Raw genomic sequence first — 14273 nt, 5'->3', positions numbered from 1 at the left:
TAAACACCCAGTGCTGCCATCTGATATGCATGGGCAGACCAGTATGTCCATTTTAAATGATGGGGGAGCTTTGCATTATGCTGTGGGGTTCAGATCAGGTTGCAGGATGGATGGCTTGGTGTATAAAATGAGCATACAGGAAAAATAAAAATGCCACACAGTTGTGTTAAATCTGTTTTAATTTTAACAACAGCCATCGAGTCTTAATCCTTTTTATTGTTTTTAAAAATTGTTTCTGTAGGAAATTTTGGGAAAGGTTTATTGCCCTATGTCATGAGAATGAAAGTCTCCACGGTATCACATTTGAACAGATCAAAGCTCAGTTGGAAGCTTTGGAGTTAAAGAAAACTTATGTGTTGAACCCACTGGCTCCCGAATTTATCCCTCGAGCTCTTCGGCATCAACATTCAGCGAATACCACCAAACAACAGCAGTCACCACCAAAGGTAAAGTTTTACTGATCGTGAATTTTGTCAGAAAGTGAAAGTGAATGTAGAAATGCCTTTTGAGAAATGATATAAAAGGTTTATGGAACAAGCTGTTATTTTAAAATGGCGTCAACGTAATCAGATGTGAATGCGAATTCCAGAGGAATCCTCGGCATTTTCAAGTGAAAGCTCTCGACTTGTATTATGGCTTGGGGTTGTCCAAGCCTTGTTTCCACACTAAAACGTATTATACCTTGGGTCACTCTGGCATGTTCATTGACTGGGTTGCAGTGACCCTGACGAGCTTCAGCCGTGGACCTTAGCCTTGGTATTTAGATAAGCCAAAGGAAACCCTCTGAACAGAGGCAATTGCTGTCCCGGGCATCATGTGCTCTGACTCTACGCCGAGAAACAAGAGATCGATATGGACAGTGGCAGGGAGTATAAGGGAACAACGAAATAATTGCCAAAAGTGATTTGGTTTGATCTAAACCCCACATTTGAAATTCAAGGACTTACGTAAGATAATTGTTTGATTTAATTAAAAATATGTTGTAAAACAGTGTATCGCCTAGATTAGCTCACTGATAATGTCCTTCAGAAGGCCAGATTTCATTAGCATCAAGAGGGCAGAAAGATGAAATTGCCACTCAGCCGTAATTTTATCAGCTGTTTTTATGAAAGTGGATAAAGAAGTGATGAAAATACGTACCTTCCTTAGGATGATAAAGAGTAACACTAAATTTTGGAGCTTTTTGGGGGGGTGATACATTAGTAATCATTTCCATTTTAATAGTTCTTTGTAGTTTATTTCAAAATCATTTGAATTATAATTTAATTAAATTGTGTTTAGAGATGCAAATAAAATGCAGGTTGTCAGCTTTATGATGAATTCTGTTGTACAAGAAGGAAGAAATGTATATATTTTCCATACCTTTGGATTTTTGTTGCAGGCTGTATCATTTAAATGAAATTCTTACAACAGGCTTTTTAACTTTAATGGTACAAAAAGGAAAGCCTTCCCTCTGGCAGTCCTTCCCAAAAGAGCGTTTGTAAGTGAGAACATTTGGTTTCTTCATCAAGATGCATTACTTTCTGAAACAAACACCAGATTTCTAAAGCATCTAGTCATGTGTCAAAACACTAGGCTTACAGAAAACCGTAAATTAAAAAATTATTGTCTTTAAAAAGTCATTGCTGCACTCTCATTTTTCATGAGTGCTTCAGCCTTGAATGCATTTTCTTTAATAATAGAACATCACTATTAGTATTTTTTGTTTTCTAAAATGAAAGAGAAGTATTTGAAAATGCAGGTATAGTACATTAAAAATAGGGGGGGGGGAAGTGAGTGTCTTGCAAAAAGGCTGTTCTTTATTTTTCTTCCAGTTTGTTAGTAAACTAAGCACTTGTGCTGTAGAAATCAGAAGAGACACTTTCAGACTGCCAGCACTGTATTTTCAGTTTAAGATCTGAAGTGTTTTAACCACCTATATCATAATTATAATGAAATCTCTTTCCTCTGAATACAATTGACAGCTAGCATGTGCGGTAACAGCAGTAAAGCGAGCAGGTGATACTCAAACACATACAGAACATGGTTGTGATAAGTGATACATTTCCCTTTGCTCAAGTTTTAAAAGCAGATGGTTAGCTTTGCTTATTTTAGACTTCCCAAGTACAATATTTAACATTAAAAGATGTGTAGGGAAAAAAGAAATTAGAACAGCCTCTGATACGGTGTTTTGTGGTGAGTTTATGGACATCTGTGCAGCTCAGGGCTTGTTCCTCACATGTGATGAAAAGTGATTTTGTAAAAAAGGCACCTTCTTATTCAGCAGAATTGCTCTTGGATTTATGCAAGGACACTAAAAACCTCTTTGCTGTTTATTTTTTAAAGAAGAAAAAAAAGTTTCTGCCTTCGCCTGCTGTTGTGTGGCGTGGCTGGGGATGGGGGCAGTGCGGAAGGAATGGCAGAGTCGGAGAGGCACAGCCTTTATTAAAGGTGATGATGTGGAAAGGCAAAGTTTTCAGAACGGGAGCTTCCGGCAGGGTAGTGAGTGCACAGTAAATTAGACTCTGAATTTTACAACTCTGCCTATCTCCTGCTCACTGCCTATGCTCCAGCTTTTCGGCTGGATTCAGGCACTTAATCGGGATGCATTGTTGTCCTAGATATTTATACAGTCGGTGAGGACCACAGGTCTGATTAGGTCTCTGGAGAATACTCTCTTCTCCTGTCTGTTGACTAAAGGGGTATCCTAGGAGTGATGAGGCTGTTAAGTGCCCGAAGTCACCTGAATCTTGGTCTGAGTTTCCTCTAAGTGCCTTTATGTAATGTGGATTTTTATAGTCTGAAGGTGGAGCGAGGTTTTAGAGCAAACTGAGTGTATCCGCGCTCCAGTGCTCTCGGGCAGCATCAGTGAAAGTGTAGGTTTAGGTGTTCTGTAGATGGGTAGGGAGATTAACCTTGGTCTGGAAATCTTTGAGAATCTTAACCGTTAAGTCATTAATAGACTATAATAAAGTCATTAAGCCATCGAAACTATTAAAAGACAAAAGAAAGCCAGCACCTCCATTCCCCAACTTACAAATGGCCCCAGTTGACTTAGATTTACCAATCTGATACTGTTACATGCTGAAGCTGCAGTTCAACAGAACAACTGTTCTTACAAATTTATGTAATTACTTGCTATTTCAGTTTTAAAAATATGGCCCCTATAAAATGCAAGTATGGTAGGTAGAACAGAGGTTTGTTAGACTTCTGCACAGAGAGCTTGATGCTAACCGACGGCATAACAGATACAGAAATGCCTTGTACTAACCATGAGTGATTAAGGCATGTAGCTCCTCTACATTCTTAGACTGAATCTTGCTCTCTTTGGAGAATAAACAGGTTTCTTTTGTTTAAGTACTACAATGAAAAGCAATTATTATTTTATTTTTCAATTATTCATTTTGGAAATGAGAGGAAAATTCAGAGACCAGTTCTTTAATCTGGTTTCTGCATGAGTCAACATTGTCAAACAGCCTGTCTTTGTACCCTGACTAATTTGCTCAGTCTGCTGGAAAACTGCCTAGACTTATCTCCTGGGCAAGAAAAGTTTTGCAGCATCAAAGGATTTTTAGATTTATTTTAAATTTGTGAATGTACTTAGGTCCAGATTAAGGTATTCCTTTCCTGCAAAAGACTTAAGAGCATACCGGCATTTCAATATGTGCTCACAGTTTATGACTATTCACTAATTAGTTGATGCTGTAAACTCAGGAGCATGTGGGAGGGGTAACTCAGTTCTGTTAACCTCCTCTTCTAACATACAATTCACCAAGGAAAAGCCGTTTCCCAGAGTACTCTGGTTCTTGACTCTACTATATTGCATTTCTGGGGGAGCAGTCACCATGGGGCCAAAGTCCAGAAGCAGATATGTAAGATGGGGTGAGGAGGCAATGTCTACTGAGGCTGGGTGAGCAATGGAATAAAACTGGTGGCAGCTACTTTGTCTCCAAGGTTCTTGAGTTGAAACTTGGAGAAGAAAATGGATCATGCTTCCACTGAGAGCTGTCGTGAAAGAGGAGTGCTGAGGGTTACGTTAATACTGGGTGCTGCTCCTAAAAGACGTGAGAGCGGGAAATGAAATGGTGAGAAAGGAAACTCGAAGTAGCTTGCTGTAACTCTCCTTGGATCTGAAAACAGGCCTTGGGAGGGAGTATCCCCAGAGGGACTGGTAATGACCCACTGGTTAATTGAATTAGTGGTATTTAATGTCCAACTTTGTGAGTTCACAGTCAGGTGACGGAACTGGGCAGTTGACTAAAATGTTGGGCTAACTTCTTTCAAACTCTGTTTTATATTTAATTATAATGTTCACTTGAAATAAAAAGCTTTGGTTTATGTAAGAATGCAAAGCATTACTATTATTGTTTTTCCTTTTAAAGGGCAAAGTCCATCATCATAACCAGAATGACCATTTCCCGCCTGATGGAATTGGTGAGTATCTGTGCTGTTACTGAAGGAATTCCTCTGAGCTCACACCAGCTGGCTTCAGTGAAGCTGATACTCAATTTATGTCAAGTTACTATCTGGTCTGTTCTCCATCTGAAAGCCATTTACTTCTTGTGTGCGTTTGGGAAACAGGTTATAGACTGTTAAGTGGGCATTAGGTGTTTCCGAGGCTCTCCCTTTATAGGTGTTGTGCGCACTGACTTCAGAGCCTTAACACAGCATTCTTCTTGGCTGTGTTTGAAATTCATAATGCAAAATACTGTACCAGTGTATTTGCCCTATAAGAGTTAGGATGTTCTATTCCTGTCATGGTTTGGGTGGGTTCTGTTTTACCTCAGACCAGGACATTGTACTGTCACATATCCAGATATTACTGATCATATTTTTGCAAGGTAGCATGCAACAGGGTAATAATTTTGTTACTAATTTGAAAAAGCACTAATTTAAAGCTTGTCTGCTAAAGAAAGGAGCATGATTCTAGGTTTTGATGCAGTGTTTAGCAGCTGCTCTGACTGTCAGCATATTTAATTGGTTTGGGACCTTCTTTCATTAATGCAGTTACCAGCTACCCGTTTCTCTATATCTCAGCTCGTGTCTTCTGCCTCTTCAGATTTTTGAAATGGGATACAGAATTTGATTAATGCTTTCTCTCGGTGTATCAGACCTGTGCTGTTAGAGAGTTGCACACATACTTTATACAGATAGATGCTATTAAGATGAAAAAAGAAAGAAATGGTTTTCATGTTCTTTTTGTGTATATAACGTCTTTTATTTGTCTGTGTATATCTTTTTTTTTTTCTTTCTTTTCAGTTCAGCCCAATCCTTCTGTTCTAATTGGAAATCCTATCCGAGCATATACTCCTCCCCCTCCTCCTCTGGGACCTCACCCCAATCTGGGGAAATCTCCAAGTCCTGTTCAAAGGATAGATCCGCACACTGGGACAAGTATTCTATATGTACCTGCTGTCTATGGAGGAAATATGGTCATGTCTGTGCCTTTGCCTGTAAGAAAGCATTTTCTGTTTACCTCTCCCCCCCTCCCCCCCAATTATTGTATGTAAAAAAATGAATGCCAAAATCAGTTAGTGAATATTCTGCAAGCATTTTCAGCGCTTTACTTCAAATACTTCGGCTTAGCTGGCTCTCCGAGTGGATGTGCAGAGGACCACCAGAAAATGAGGACTTAAAAACATTGCCCCCACAAATAACTCCAGGCAGCCTAAAAGCAATTTCATGTTCATGTAATTTGGTGTATTTTCGCAGCTCTGGGTTTAAGCACACCAGTGGGATCTGTCTCATCTGACGTGAGATACCTGCATCTGAATTAATTGCCTGGTCCAGTTCTTAATCATTGGAGAGACATAGGCGATTCAGACAGAGCTTGTTTCTCGTTATTGGCTTCATACAGTTTAAATTACCAGCTTTGGATGTCTGCAGTGCAAGGTGTCTGAACTGAAGTGATAAGAAAAATAAGCATAATGGGATGTTTTCCCCTTCCAGAACCTTGTAGCAAACCAGTTTCCTCTCCAATCCTTTTCCTTAATGACATTTGAGAACACAATGAAGATCCCTAATAAGGTCTTTTAGACAATATTTATGTATGGAATTTTGCATTACAAATAAAACTATCTCACCAAAACTTACACAAATTAAAGAAGCCGTCTGCTTTATTTTTAACCTCCACAGTCACTTATTGCAGGAGGACAATAGGGAGGAAAGAGCAAAGGCTGCAGAAGGGATGTTGCGGGTTGTACACAGCTCCTGAACTCATGAAGGACATGGAACCCACACATGCAGATGTGTTTAACTCCATGTGTAGTGCTAAACATTGGCATACAGTTCATTTGTTTTTTAGTAATTATGTGAGTCCTCTATCGTATTTAGGTTATGGATGCTTTGTAGGGGACTTGCTGTAGAAGCTCTGGTTTCAGTTGTGTATGTTAGATCAGCGGGCAGCTATAGATTGGTTTTCTTTGCCAAGTCAAGGAATTTTCCTTTTTCCTAGCTTACTAGAAATCTGCATTTGATGGATAAATTTAAATGCAGTGAGAAGGCCAGCAGCTGTATCTTTGTCATGCTTGCTCACATTATGTTAATATCAAACGAAGATAATTTAAAAAGTTCTGTCTTATTGTTCCAAGGTTAATATATTTTTATGTGTTTCCAATCAAAAGAAATATATTAAAAATAAGTATTTTGAGCTCACCTTCCCTGAAGATGGATTTTTTTCAATTAATTAAGTGGGAAGACTAAAGTACTAATGATACAGCTGCTTTTGAAAATTAGCTTGTTGGAGATGAATTGAGATTGTACAGATGCAACAGTAGCCTAAAGCTAAAGTTCAAAGTGCGCATTTCAAGGGCAAATACTAACTTAAAAAAAGAATTGCTTGAAAGTTGTTACACTTACAACAAGTAGGGACTGAAGGAAAATGTGTTTATGTTCATGTAAGATAAAATGATCTCTTAGCTTTGTTTAAGGCAGTTCCCATATCCAAGGTAAAACCATGAGGAGGTGGTCTGCTGTGACCAGTAAAGGATGCTTCGTCAGCCTGAGCGTTGATGATTACTTTTCCTGCACTCTCCTTTTATTCTTACATTTTCCTCCTTTTAATAAATTCCCTACAGGGTGAGATTGAACTAATTTGATCCAGAGCTGTCTTCCTTTGCATTCCTTTTAGGAATAAAATTTAAAGCGCTGTAAAAAATCCCAACTTTTTTACGTGCTTTCAGGAGGTGGATTTTACTTCAAATATTTAGGAAGGTGATCTGCAATATGTGTGCCATGTAGCATAGACACTTTGGAGTGGCCCTGTCGTTCTTAACATGGATAGTCTCTTGATTCTGCCAGTAGTCCTGTTAACTTCACTAAGTGTCTTGTGGGTGCAGAGGTGTGGTATGCCCGCTCATTCTGTGTTAGGAGATTGTAACGCTAGGTGGTAAAGGGACCATAACGAATCCCTCAGGTTAGAGGCTTCTCTGTTTCCCCCCTGAGACATAGCCTCATGTCTCAACTACCAGGAGAAAGGGCTTTTTATTTTCTTGAACTTCACCCGCTTCTATTTATTTAGAGAAGAGATAACATAAGATTTACTAAAGTACAATTTGTCCATCAGTCTTTTCTCCTGAAATGTTTAAGCCACTGAAACAAGAATGGGTTTTGATACGTGGGTTTTTTTCCCAGGGTAGTCCTTCAAGATCTTTGCTCTCTGCCCCTTGCTGCTCAGCCTCTCCTTATTGCTCTCCCTTTCCAGCACCACCAGTAGTGTTAGTGCGTCAGGTCATCTGATGCATGGAAAACTGCTCGTTGCTGGTCTGATATCAGTGTGCTTCTTACTTTCCTTCCTTCAATGCATCGTAACAGATTGTTGTTTTTTTTTTTTAATTCTGTAGGTGCCATGGACGGGGTATCAGGGTAGGTTTGCAGTTGACCCTCGAATCATTACTCATCAAGCAGCTATGGCATATAATATGAACCTGTTACAGGCACATGGGCGTGGGTCTCCTATACCTTATGGCCTGGGTCATCATTCTCCCGTTAGCCTAGGACAACAGCAGCAGCTTCAGCATCAAGACAAGGAGCAACATGAACAAAGTCGAAATGGTTAGTTGTTGAAATTGCCTTGCAAACTCGTTTTGTTTTGAGGGAGTTTGTACTTTAAAATAGGGTAATGTGGAAAGCGTTTTTTGTTTGTCTCTTTTAAGACATCAAGGGATGTACAGAGTTGGGGAAGTAACCTGTGCTTTGCCTTTACAAATAGAAAAAGTAAGATATTGTGGGATTCAGAGGAGGAAGTAAACAAAGTTGGGCTGTGTGTCTTGAGGGTATAATTGGTCTGTCTGCTTTCTGCAGTCCAGTGGTAACTACTGCTGATGTTATTTGCAATTATGTTGGAAGAACGACTTAGTGATGATTAACGAACAAAGGGCAGAGATTAAAGAAAAGTGTCATTTGGGTAAATTATATTAAATGTCTATGATGCTGTAAATGCTATACAAATAAGTCTAAATTTTCTGGTGTCTGGAAAAAAAAATAAATTTCCATCGAAACCAATTAATTTCTTAAATGTTTTTAGGTAAAAGTGAAAACACTGCTGGACCTGAAATCAGTAAAATTCGAACACCTGAGAAGAAACCTTTGGAATCCAAGCAGGTGGGTTTGTCTTGTTTGGGTTTGTGGGTGTGTTTTGTTTCATTTTGTTTTTTTAATACTCTCTCTCTTAATGAATTTATTACTTACTGACATGTTTTTTGTTTGTTTTCTTTAATGCGAAATTTCAAAGTTTTTCATTCTCTTTTTCTAGGTTGACTTAGAAGCAAATTCTCAGAATAGAAGCCCAGAGTCACGTTCCAGTGTTGGTTATCCTAATGCTAAATTTCATCGCAAAGATAATCTTAACCCCAGGCAGCTGAATCTACATCTCACCCCACCCCACTCACAGTATGCAGTTCCCAACCGCCACTTCCAGCACCTGTCACAGATACCGAGGCAGCCGTATCCTCTGCAGCAGCAGCAAAACCTTTTAAGTCAACAACAAAATCATTTGCCTGAACAACAAAACCAAATGCCACCCCAGCAAAGCCAGGTAGTCCAGCAGCATAACCATTTGAGTCAGCAGCCTCCACAACCTTCGCAGCTTTCCCCTGCTTTCCAGGCAGGCCTCAGCCAGTCTTTTTTTAATAATCCGATTCCCCACCGACCACATTCTCCTGCTGTAGATGCTGTGATTTCAGAACAACACCCCCCACCTATGTTACAAGAAGTCAATAATCCTTTGAGGCCTATTGCACAGCACAACCCTGTTCTGCCAACCCACTTGAACAACTTCATTGAAGAGAATCCATCAGGAATGCCCTTAGGGGACACTTTAGGTAGGTGACTTTTCTTTATTTAAATTCAGAGCGTGCAATTATAACTACATTGAAGTGAAAATGAAGGGAGGTATTTACCTTTTCAGGCGGATTGCTCTGAATTGGGTCATTGCTGGGTTAGTTTCCATAAGTAATGTCATTGAGCATAATTTGCTGCCTGAGGCATGTTTGAATATTCAGCACTTTATTAGAAGATTCATGTTTATATGATTTTCCATATGATTTAAATAACCAGGTTATACACTGCAATGCAGTTAGTGTCTAATAGGCCCTGGAATATACTGTATAAAAAGTATTCTTTTTTTTCTGACATAAAGATCTTTAAAAAGGGGCATTAGATAAAATTTTTTTTTAAAACTATTTTTGTAGATCGTATGCATGGAAATGTAGCTTTGGAAACAATAAGGCAGCAACAACAAGCCAGGTTACAGCAATGGAATGAACATAATGCCTATCTCAGTCAAGGCACTATTCCATATCAACACCATCACCATCCTCATCTACCACATCTTCCTCAGCAACCAATTGGATTGCATCAACAGCAGCAAGTTAGGGCAAACTGGAAACTTGCCAGTAATACAGAAGATGAAACAGAGGCCACATATTCAAGGTATTTGTTTACTGAGTCATCAGAGCGTGTATAAAATTGAGCAGTGGGCACCTATCTGTAACACTGTGAGCAAGTGCAAGACACTTAAAGGTATTGCTTTTTGCTGCTGTTATTATGAAGGTTAAAGTAGTTGGCAGGCTGACTTACAACTATGTTTTTACTGTGTGTTATGCTTTATTCTGTTAGTATATTGGGTAGTAAAGCTGTAGTGGAAAACATACTTTTATGGAGCTTTTCAGTGCGGTATTTATGGAATAAGGAATAGATAGTAACAACCTTGGGTTTATAAAAGAGGTGTCTGAGTGTAGTTAAGGCCTGTTTAAGTTGTAAATTCTTCAAATTGAATTAGCAGTCTCAGATTTCTGTGCTTGAAAAGAAACAAACCAACCCCTCCCCAGACACTGCTCCCCAATAAAACGTAAACTTTTATTCTTTTTCGAAAAGCCTTTGCTTTTAAAAGCAGATTTGAAAAAAAATGCTTATATTTAAGATACAGCATTAGGGGGCAAGAAGGGAAGCTGTTGAATATAAACAGGAAAATGGTCCCAGCAGTCATCAGCTTTAATCATGTATATTGTAAAGGCTGGATTTTTAAATTGCCTCTGTTTACTGTCATCTCCCACTATGCTTTATTTTCCATCTGGTTTGTTATAGCCATGGTAAAGCATCTAAGTGCTCTCTTATCTGACTCTGTGAAGTACTGACTTGAATATTCTTGACCTTTTGAAGAAGTCTGGAAGTATATTGTGCAAGTGAGGGGAATCCCTGATTGTTCTGGGTTTTGCCTTTTAAGGGGTTAAAATTTTCTTTAACTATGCAAAGTTTTTTACTTTGTATAATAAAGCAGGAAATCCTTACCTTAGTTGTCTCTTAAGAGATAACAAAAAATTGATTCTTCTGACTGAAAAGAAAATCTCAAGAGTTATTAAAACTTTGAGATGATTCGGGTAGGTATTTCATCCAGTTAATCCTCTTGTGCCTAATTTCTGATTGCTCACAGTCATATCCTTTGAAGTTAGGGTCAGTAAGCGCAAAGATGAGTATATTTAAATTCAGTGTTTTGTGCTTTGAGTTTTCTCCACCTCAAAAAGAGTGGGATTTCAGCAAAACATTTTTTTCTTTTTCTTGATACATTTATTCTGTCAATACAGATTCCAGGATTTGCTCAGAGAACTGTCACACCGTGATCAAAGTGAAAGTCGGGACTTAGCCGAAATGCCACCCCCTCAGTCAAGACTGTTGCAATACAGACAAGTTCAGCCCAGAAGCCCACCAGCACTCCCTTCTCCTTCCTGCAACTCTAACCACAGCGGTCACTTTCCTAACTTCACTGAAAACAACAGAGACGTTGAAATACCCAGTAACCCAGCATTTCAGCAGCATTTACCCCAAATATACAATCCCCCTTTCTCAATGCCATCTGAACATATAACCCCATCTCCCTTGAAATACCTGCAACCTGATGGATCGTGGACTTATGCTAACCTACAGCAGAATCACCTTATGGGGCAGGGCTTTCATTATGGTATACCTCCATTGCCCCATAGGTCGCAACAAAACCCTTTTATACAAATACAGAATCATCAGCATGCAGTCGGTCAGGAGCCATTTCATCCACTCGCATCTCGAGCAGTATCTGCTTCTTCGCTCCACAGCTTAGAAGAGGTAGGCATTTTTGTCTGCATATGCAATTGTCATGTCATTTTAATATCAAATTATATTTTAAAGTGGTCATGAATGCAAGATACCTCAGGTATTGAAAGCTCACACTGGGAATTTCTGTGCGGTAAAAATTTTCTCTACGTCTTCTCTGTTCACCTTGTGCGTATTCGTGGTTCTCATCACTGCAGGTATCACATTTTCTCTACTAAACGGGAGGTCTTGGCTTCTTGAATGTTACTCAGAGTTTTCTTGCAATCATGGCTCTATTATCTGCATGTCATTTATCTGGAGTGCAAATTAACCGCACCCCAGGTGAAAACTCACAAACTGACTCTCTGGAAAGTCAGCTTGACTCAGCCAGCCACTTGGCTCAGTATTAAACTGTGAATATGGTGGAGTTACTTTCCATACGAACTTGAGACCAGAGCAGTACAGTTGTTTCAACATGGTCCAAAACCTGATTCAGTAAATCCCGCCGTGCCTGATCTAATTCTGGGCAAAACCGTCCTCTGTATTTTGGGGGTTCAGAGTGTTGGAAATCAGTGCGGAGATACCCAGCTGTGCTGCGTGGCTGTGGGTCCAGCACAAACCCTGCCACACCACAGCTGGCTCTATCCCTCTCGAGCTTTTTTTGTTCTGGACTCTTAAGGGGGTGCGTAACGGGATGCAGACTGTGCAAGCACACACAGCTGGGACAGGTCACGTTCTGACGGGAGTTTTTAATCCCTGTTGGAATGCGGAGTGCTAAGGAGTGTGTGACACATAGACATGGAGTATGCTGGAGCCAGGTTGTGTTCCAGGAATGTTAGAATTAATATTCTCAGATAATCTTGCACTGACTGCATGTAATCCAATATTTGTACGTGAAGTTAAGTGGCTCATTCGGGGATGTGATTTTGTCAGGGTTTTTACAGAAGCCGTGGGGGTATCCCTGCTCATCACTATCCCACATAATACATATTTAATTGTCTTTTGACTTCTGAAAATAGAAAATATTTAGTTTATGTGCCTGAGCAAAATAACTAAACTTGAATTCCAGTGCATTTTACAGATTTCTGTCTTATACAGATCTGGAGAGGTTAATGGAGTCCTCAGGCCCAGCTAGAGCTGTGGGAAAGTTTTATAGACATTTAGAAAGTCTGTGTCTCGGTCGATTAGGACATACCACCTTGTCTAAAATCTAATACGTTGTGACAACAGTTAATGCCATCAGTACAGCGGGATGTAGGAACAATGGCTTTTCAGCACTAATAAACTAATAAATAATCCTATAGAGTTTGTGACAGCTCTTGCTATCTGAAGACAAATAGAGTGGGCCTTTATGTAATTAGTGCAAGTTCGTTTTAGTTCTTATTTCTTCTTCCTTTCAAAATATGTGACAGAAATGCCAAATGCAGTAGAAAAGTTACAAGACAGACTTGCTTGTAAAGTTTCCAAGACTGCTAGTTCAGCTGGTAGGTAGGACTGAATACACAAAGAAACCAAAATTCGGTTTTAGGTGTATTTTTAACAGAGATCCCTCATATAAGGCAGGTATCGGGGGAGTGTCATGACTTTTGGTATCCTTACTAAACTGCTTTCTCAATCACTATTTATAAAACTGTTCACTGACTTGATACTTGAAAGCTTTTGCATGTATTCAAACCAGATTTGAACTGCATATCAAGGGGAATATTTTAAGTTACTCTGCCTGGTCCTTTACTTGCAGGTGTCCAGAACTTTGATAACTTCCTGATTGCTTACCAAAGTTGTCTGTTAAACTCAAAAAAACAAAACAAAAAAAACCAAACCAAAACAAAAAAAACCAAACCAAACCAAAACAAAAGTGTAGTTTTTGGGTGTGGTTCAGGCAGTAACTTCTGAATTCTTTGTTCATTTGTTTGGGTTTTTTTTGTTCTTGTTTTTGTTATGGAAGAATATGCTCAAGAGAGTAGAGTGACCGGCTATCTGAGGGCTGTTCCCTTGATATATCATGATAGTGTGGCGGCTATAATGAGATATTACAGTTTTCGTTCATGCACTTCTTTTTTTTCCTGACTATTTTTTGTGGATGATATAATAACAATATTGGGGCATTGCAAGCAAGTTAATCTTGAGAAAGTTTAGGGAGTCCTTAAATGCGAACTCTTGCAGCCAACAGGTTCATTAATGGAGCTCCTGCCGTTTTCATCTACGTGATCTATAGGGTTTATGGAAACAATTAGTTTCTGTGGTTTCAGATAAAATTCTCTGCGTTATTTCTCCTGAGGGCACACACTTCTCATACATACATGAAATCCGATGTACAAATGTATCATGCTTCCCCCAAATCCTGGTATACCACTCACTCATTTGTCCTTTGGAAACTGAAAGCCATATTTTTCCTCTGTGCGTTGTAATTGAACATTTTCTTTTGCTCTTGTATGTTTCTGTGCTTCCTTTGCAAATGCGGAGTATCTCCCTCCTTGCCATTTGGCACACCTCCCACGTAGGAGTGTGAGATGTAAAGGTTGCTGAGAATTAAGGAATCTCAGTTGACACCCTTTGCGCTTCCTTTAGAATTCTGTGTCTGTTTTGTGTGATTAAAATACATTATCAGTGACTGCAAGATACAATGTATCACTTGAAATATATTACATTTTTTTTTTCTAAATGCAAGGGACAATTTTTTTCCTTTTTTCTTTTGTAAGACATTGCAGGGGAGAAAATCGGATGGAAAGATG

At 39.2% G+C, this 14273-nt stretch overlaps 1 protein-coding gene across 1 annotated transcript in view; it reads left to right on the top strand.

The window, feature by feature from the left end:
- The window catches only part of HELZ (helicase with zinc finger), a 77694-nt gene that overhangs the window by 58360 nt on the left and 5061 nt on the right, over positions 1-14273 (top strand). The window contains exons 21-28 of the mRNA XM_009894775.1: positions 242-446; positions 4362-4413; positions 5239-5432; positions 7821-8031; positions 8504-8580; positions 8732-9299; positions 9669-9909; positions 11061-11574. Of these exons, the coding sequence (XP_009893077.1) occupies positions 242-446; positions 4362-4413; positions 5239-5432; positions 7821-8031; positions 8504-8580; positions 8732-9299; positions 9669-9909; positions 11061-11574 (2062 nt within the window). The remainder of the gene's footprint in view (positions 1-241; positions 447-4361; positions 4414-5238; positions 5433-7820; positions 8032-8503; positions 8581-8731; positions 9300-9668; positions 9910-11060; positions 11575-14273) is intronic.

This window comes from Charadrius vociferus, unplaced genomic scaffold, assembly GCF_000708025.1.
Source record: "Charadrius vociferus isolate BGI_N301 unplaced genomic scaffold, ASM70802v2 scaffold321, whole genome shotgun sequence".
NCBI classification, from domain to species: domain Eukaryota; kingdom Metazoa; phylum Chordata; class Aves; order Charadriiformes; family Charadriidae; genus Charadrius; species Charadrius vociferus.
The sequence above is the reverse complement of the archived record's forward strand: the minus strand, read 5'-3'. Positions and strand labels throughout refer to the sequence as shown.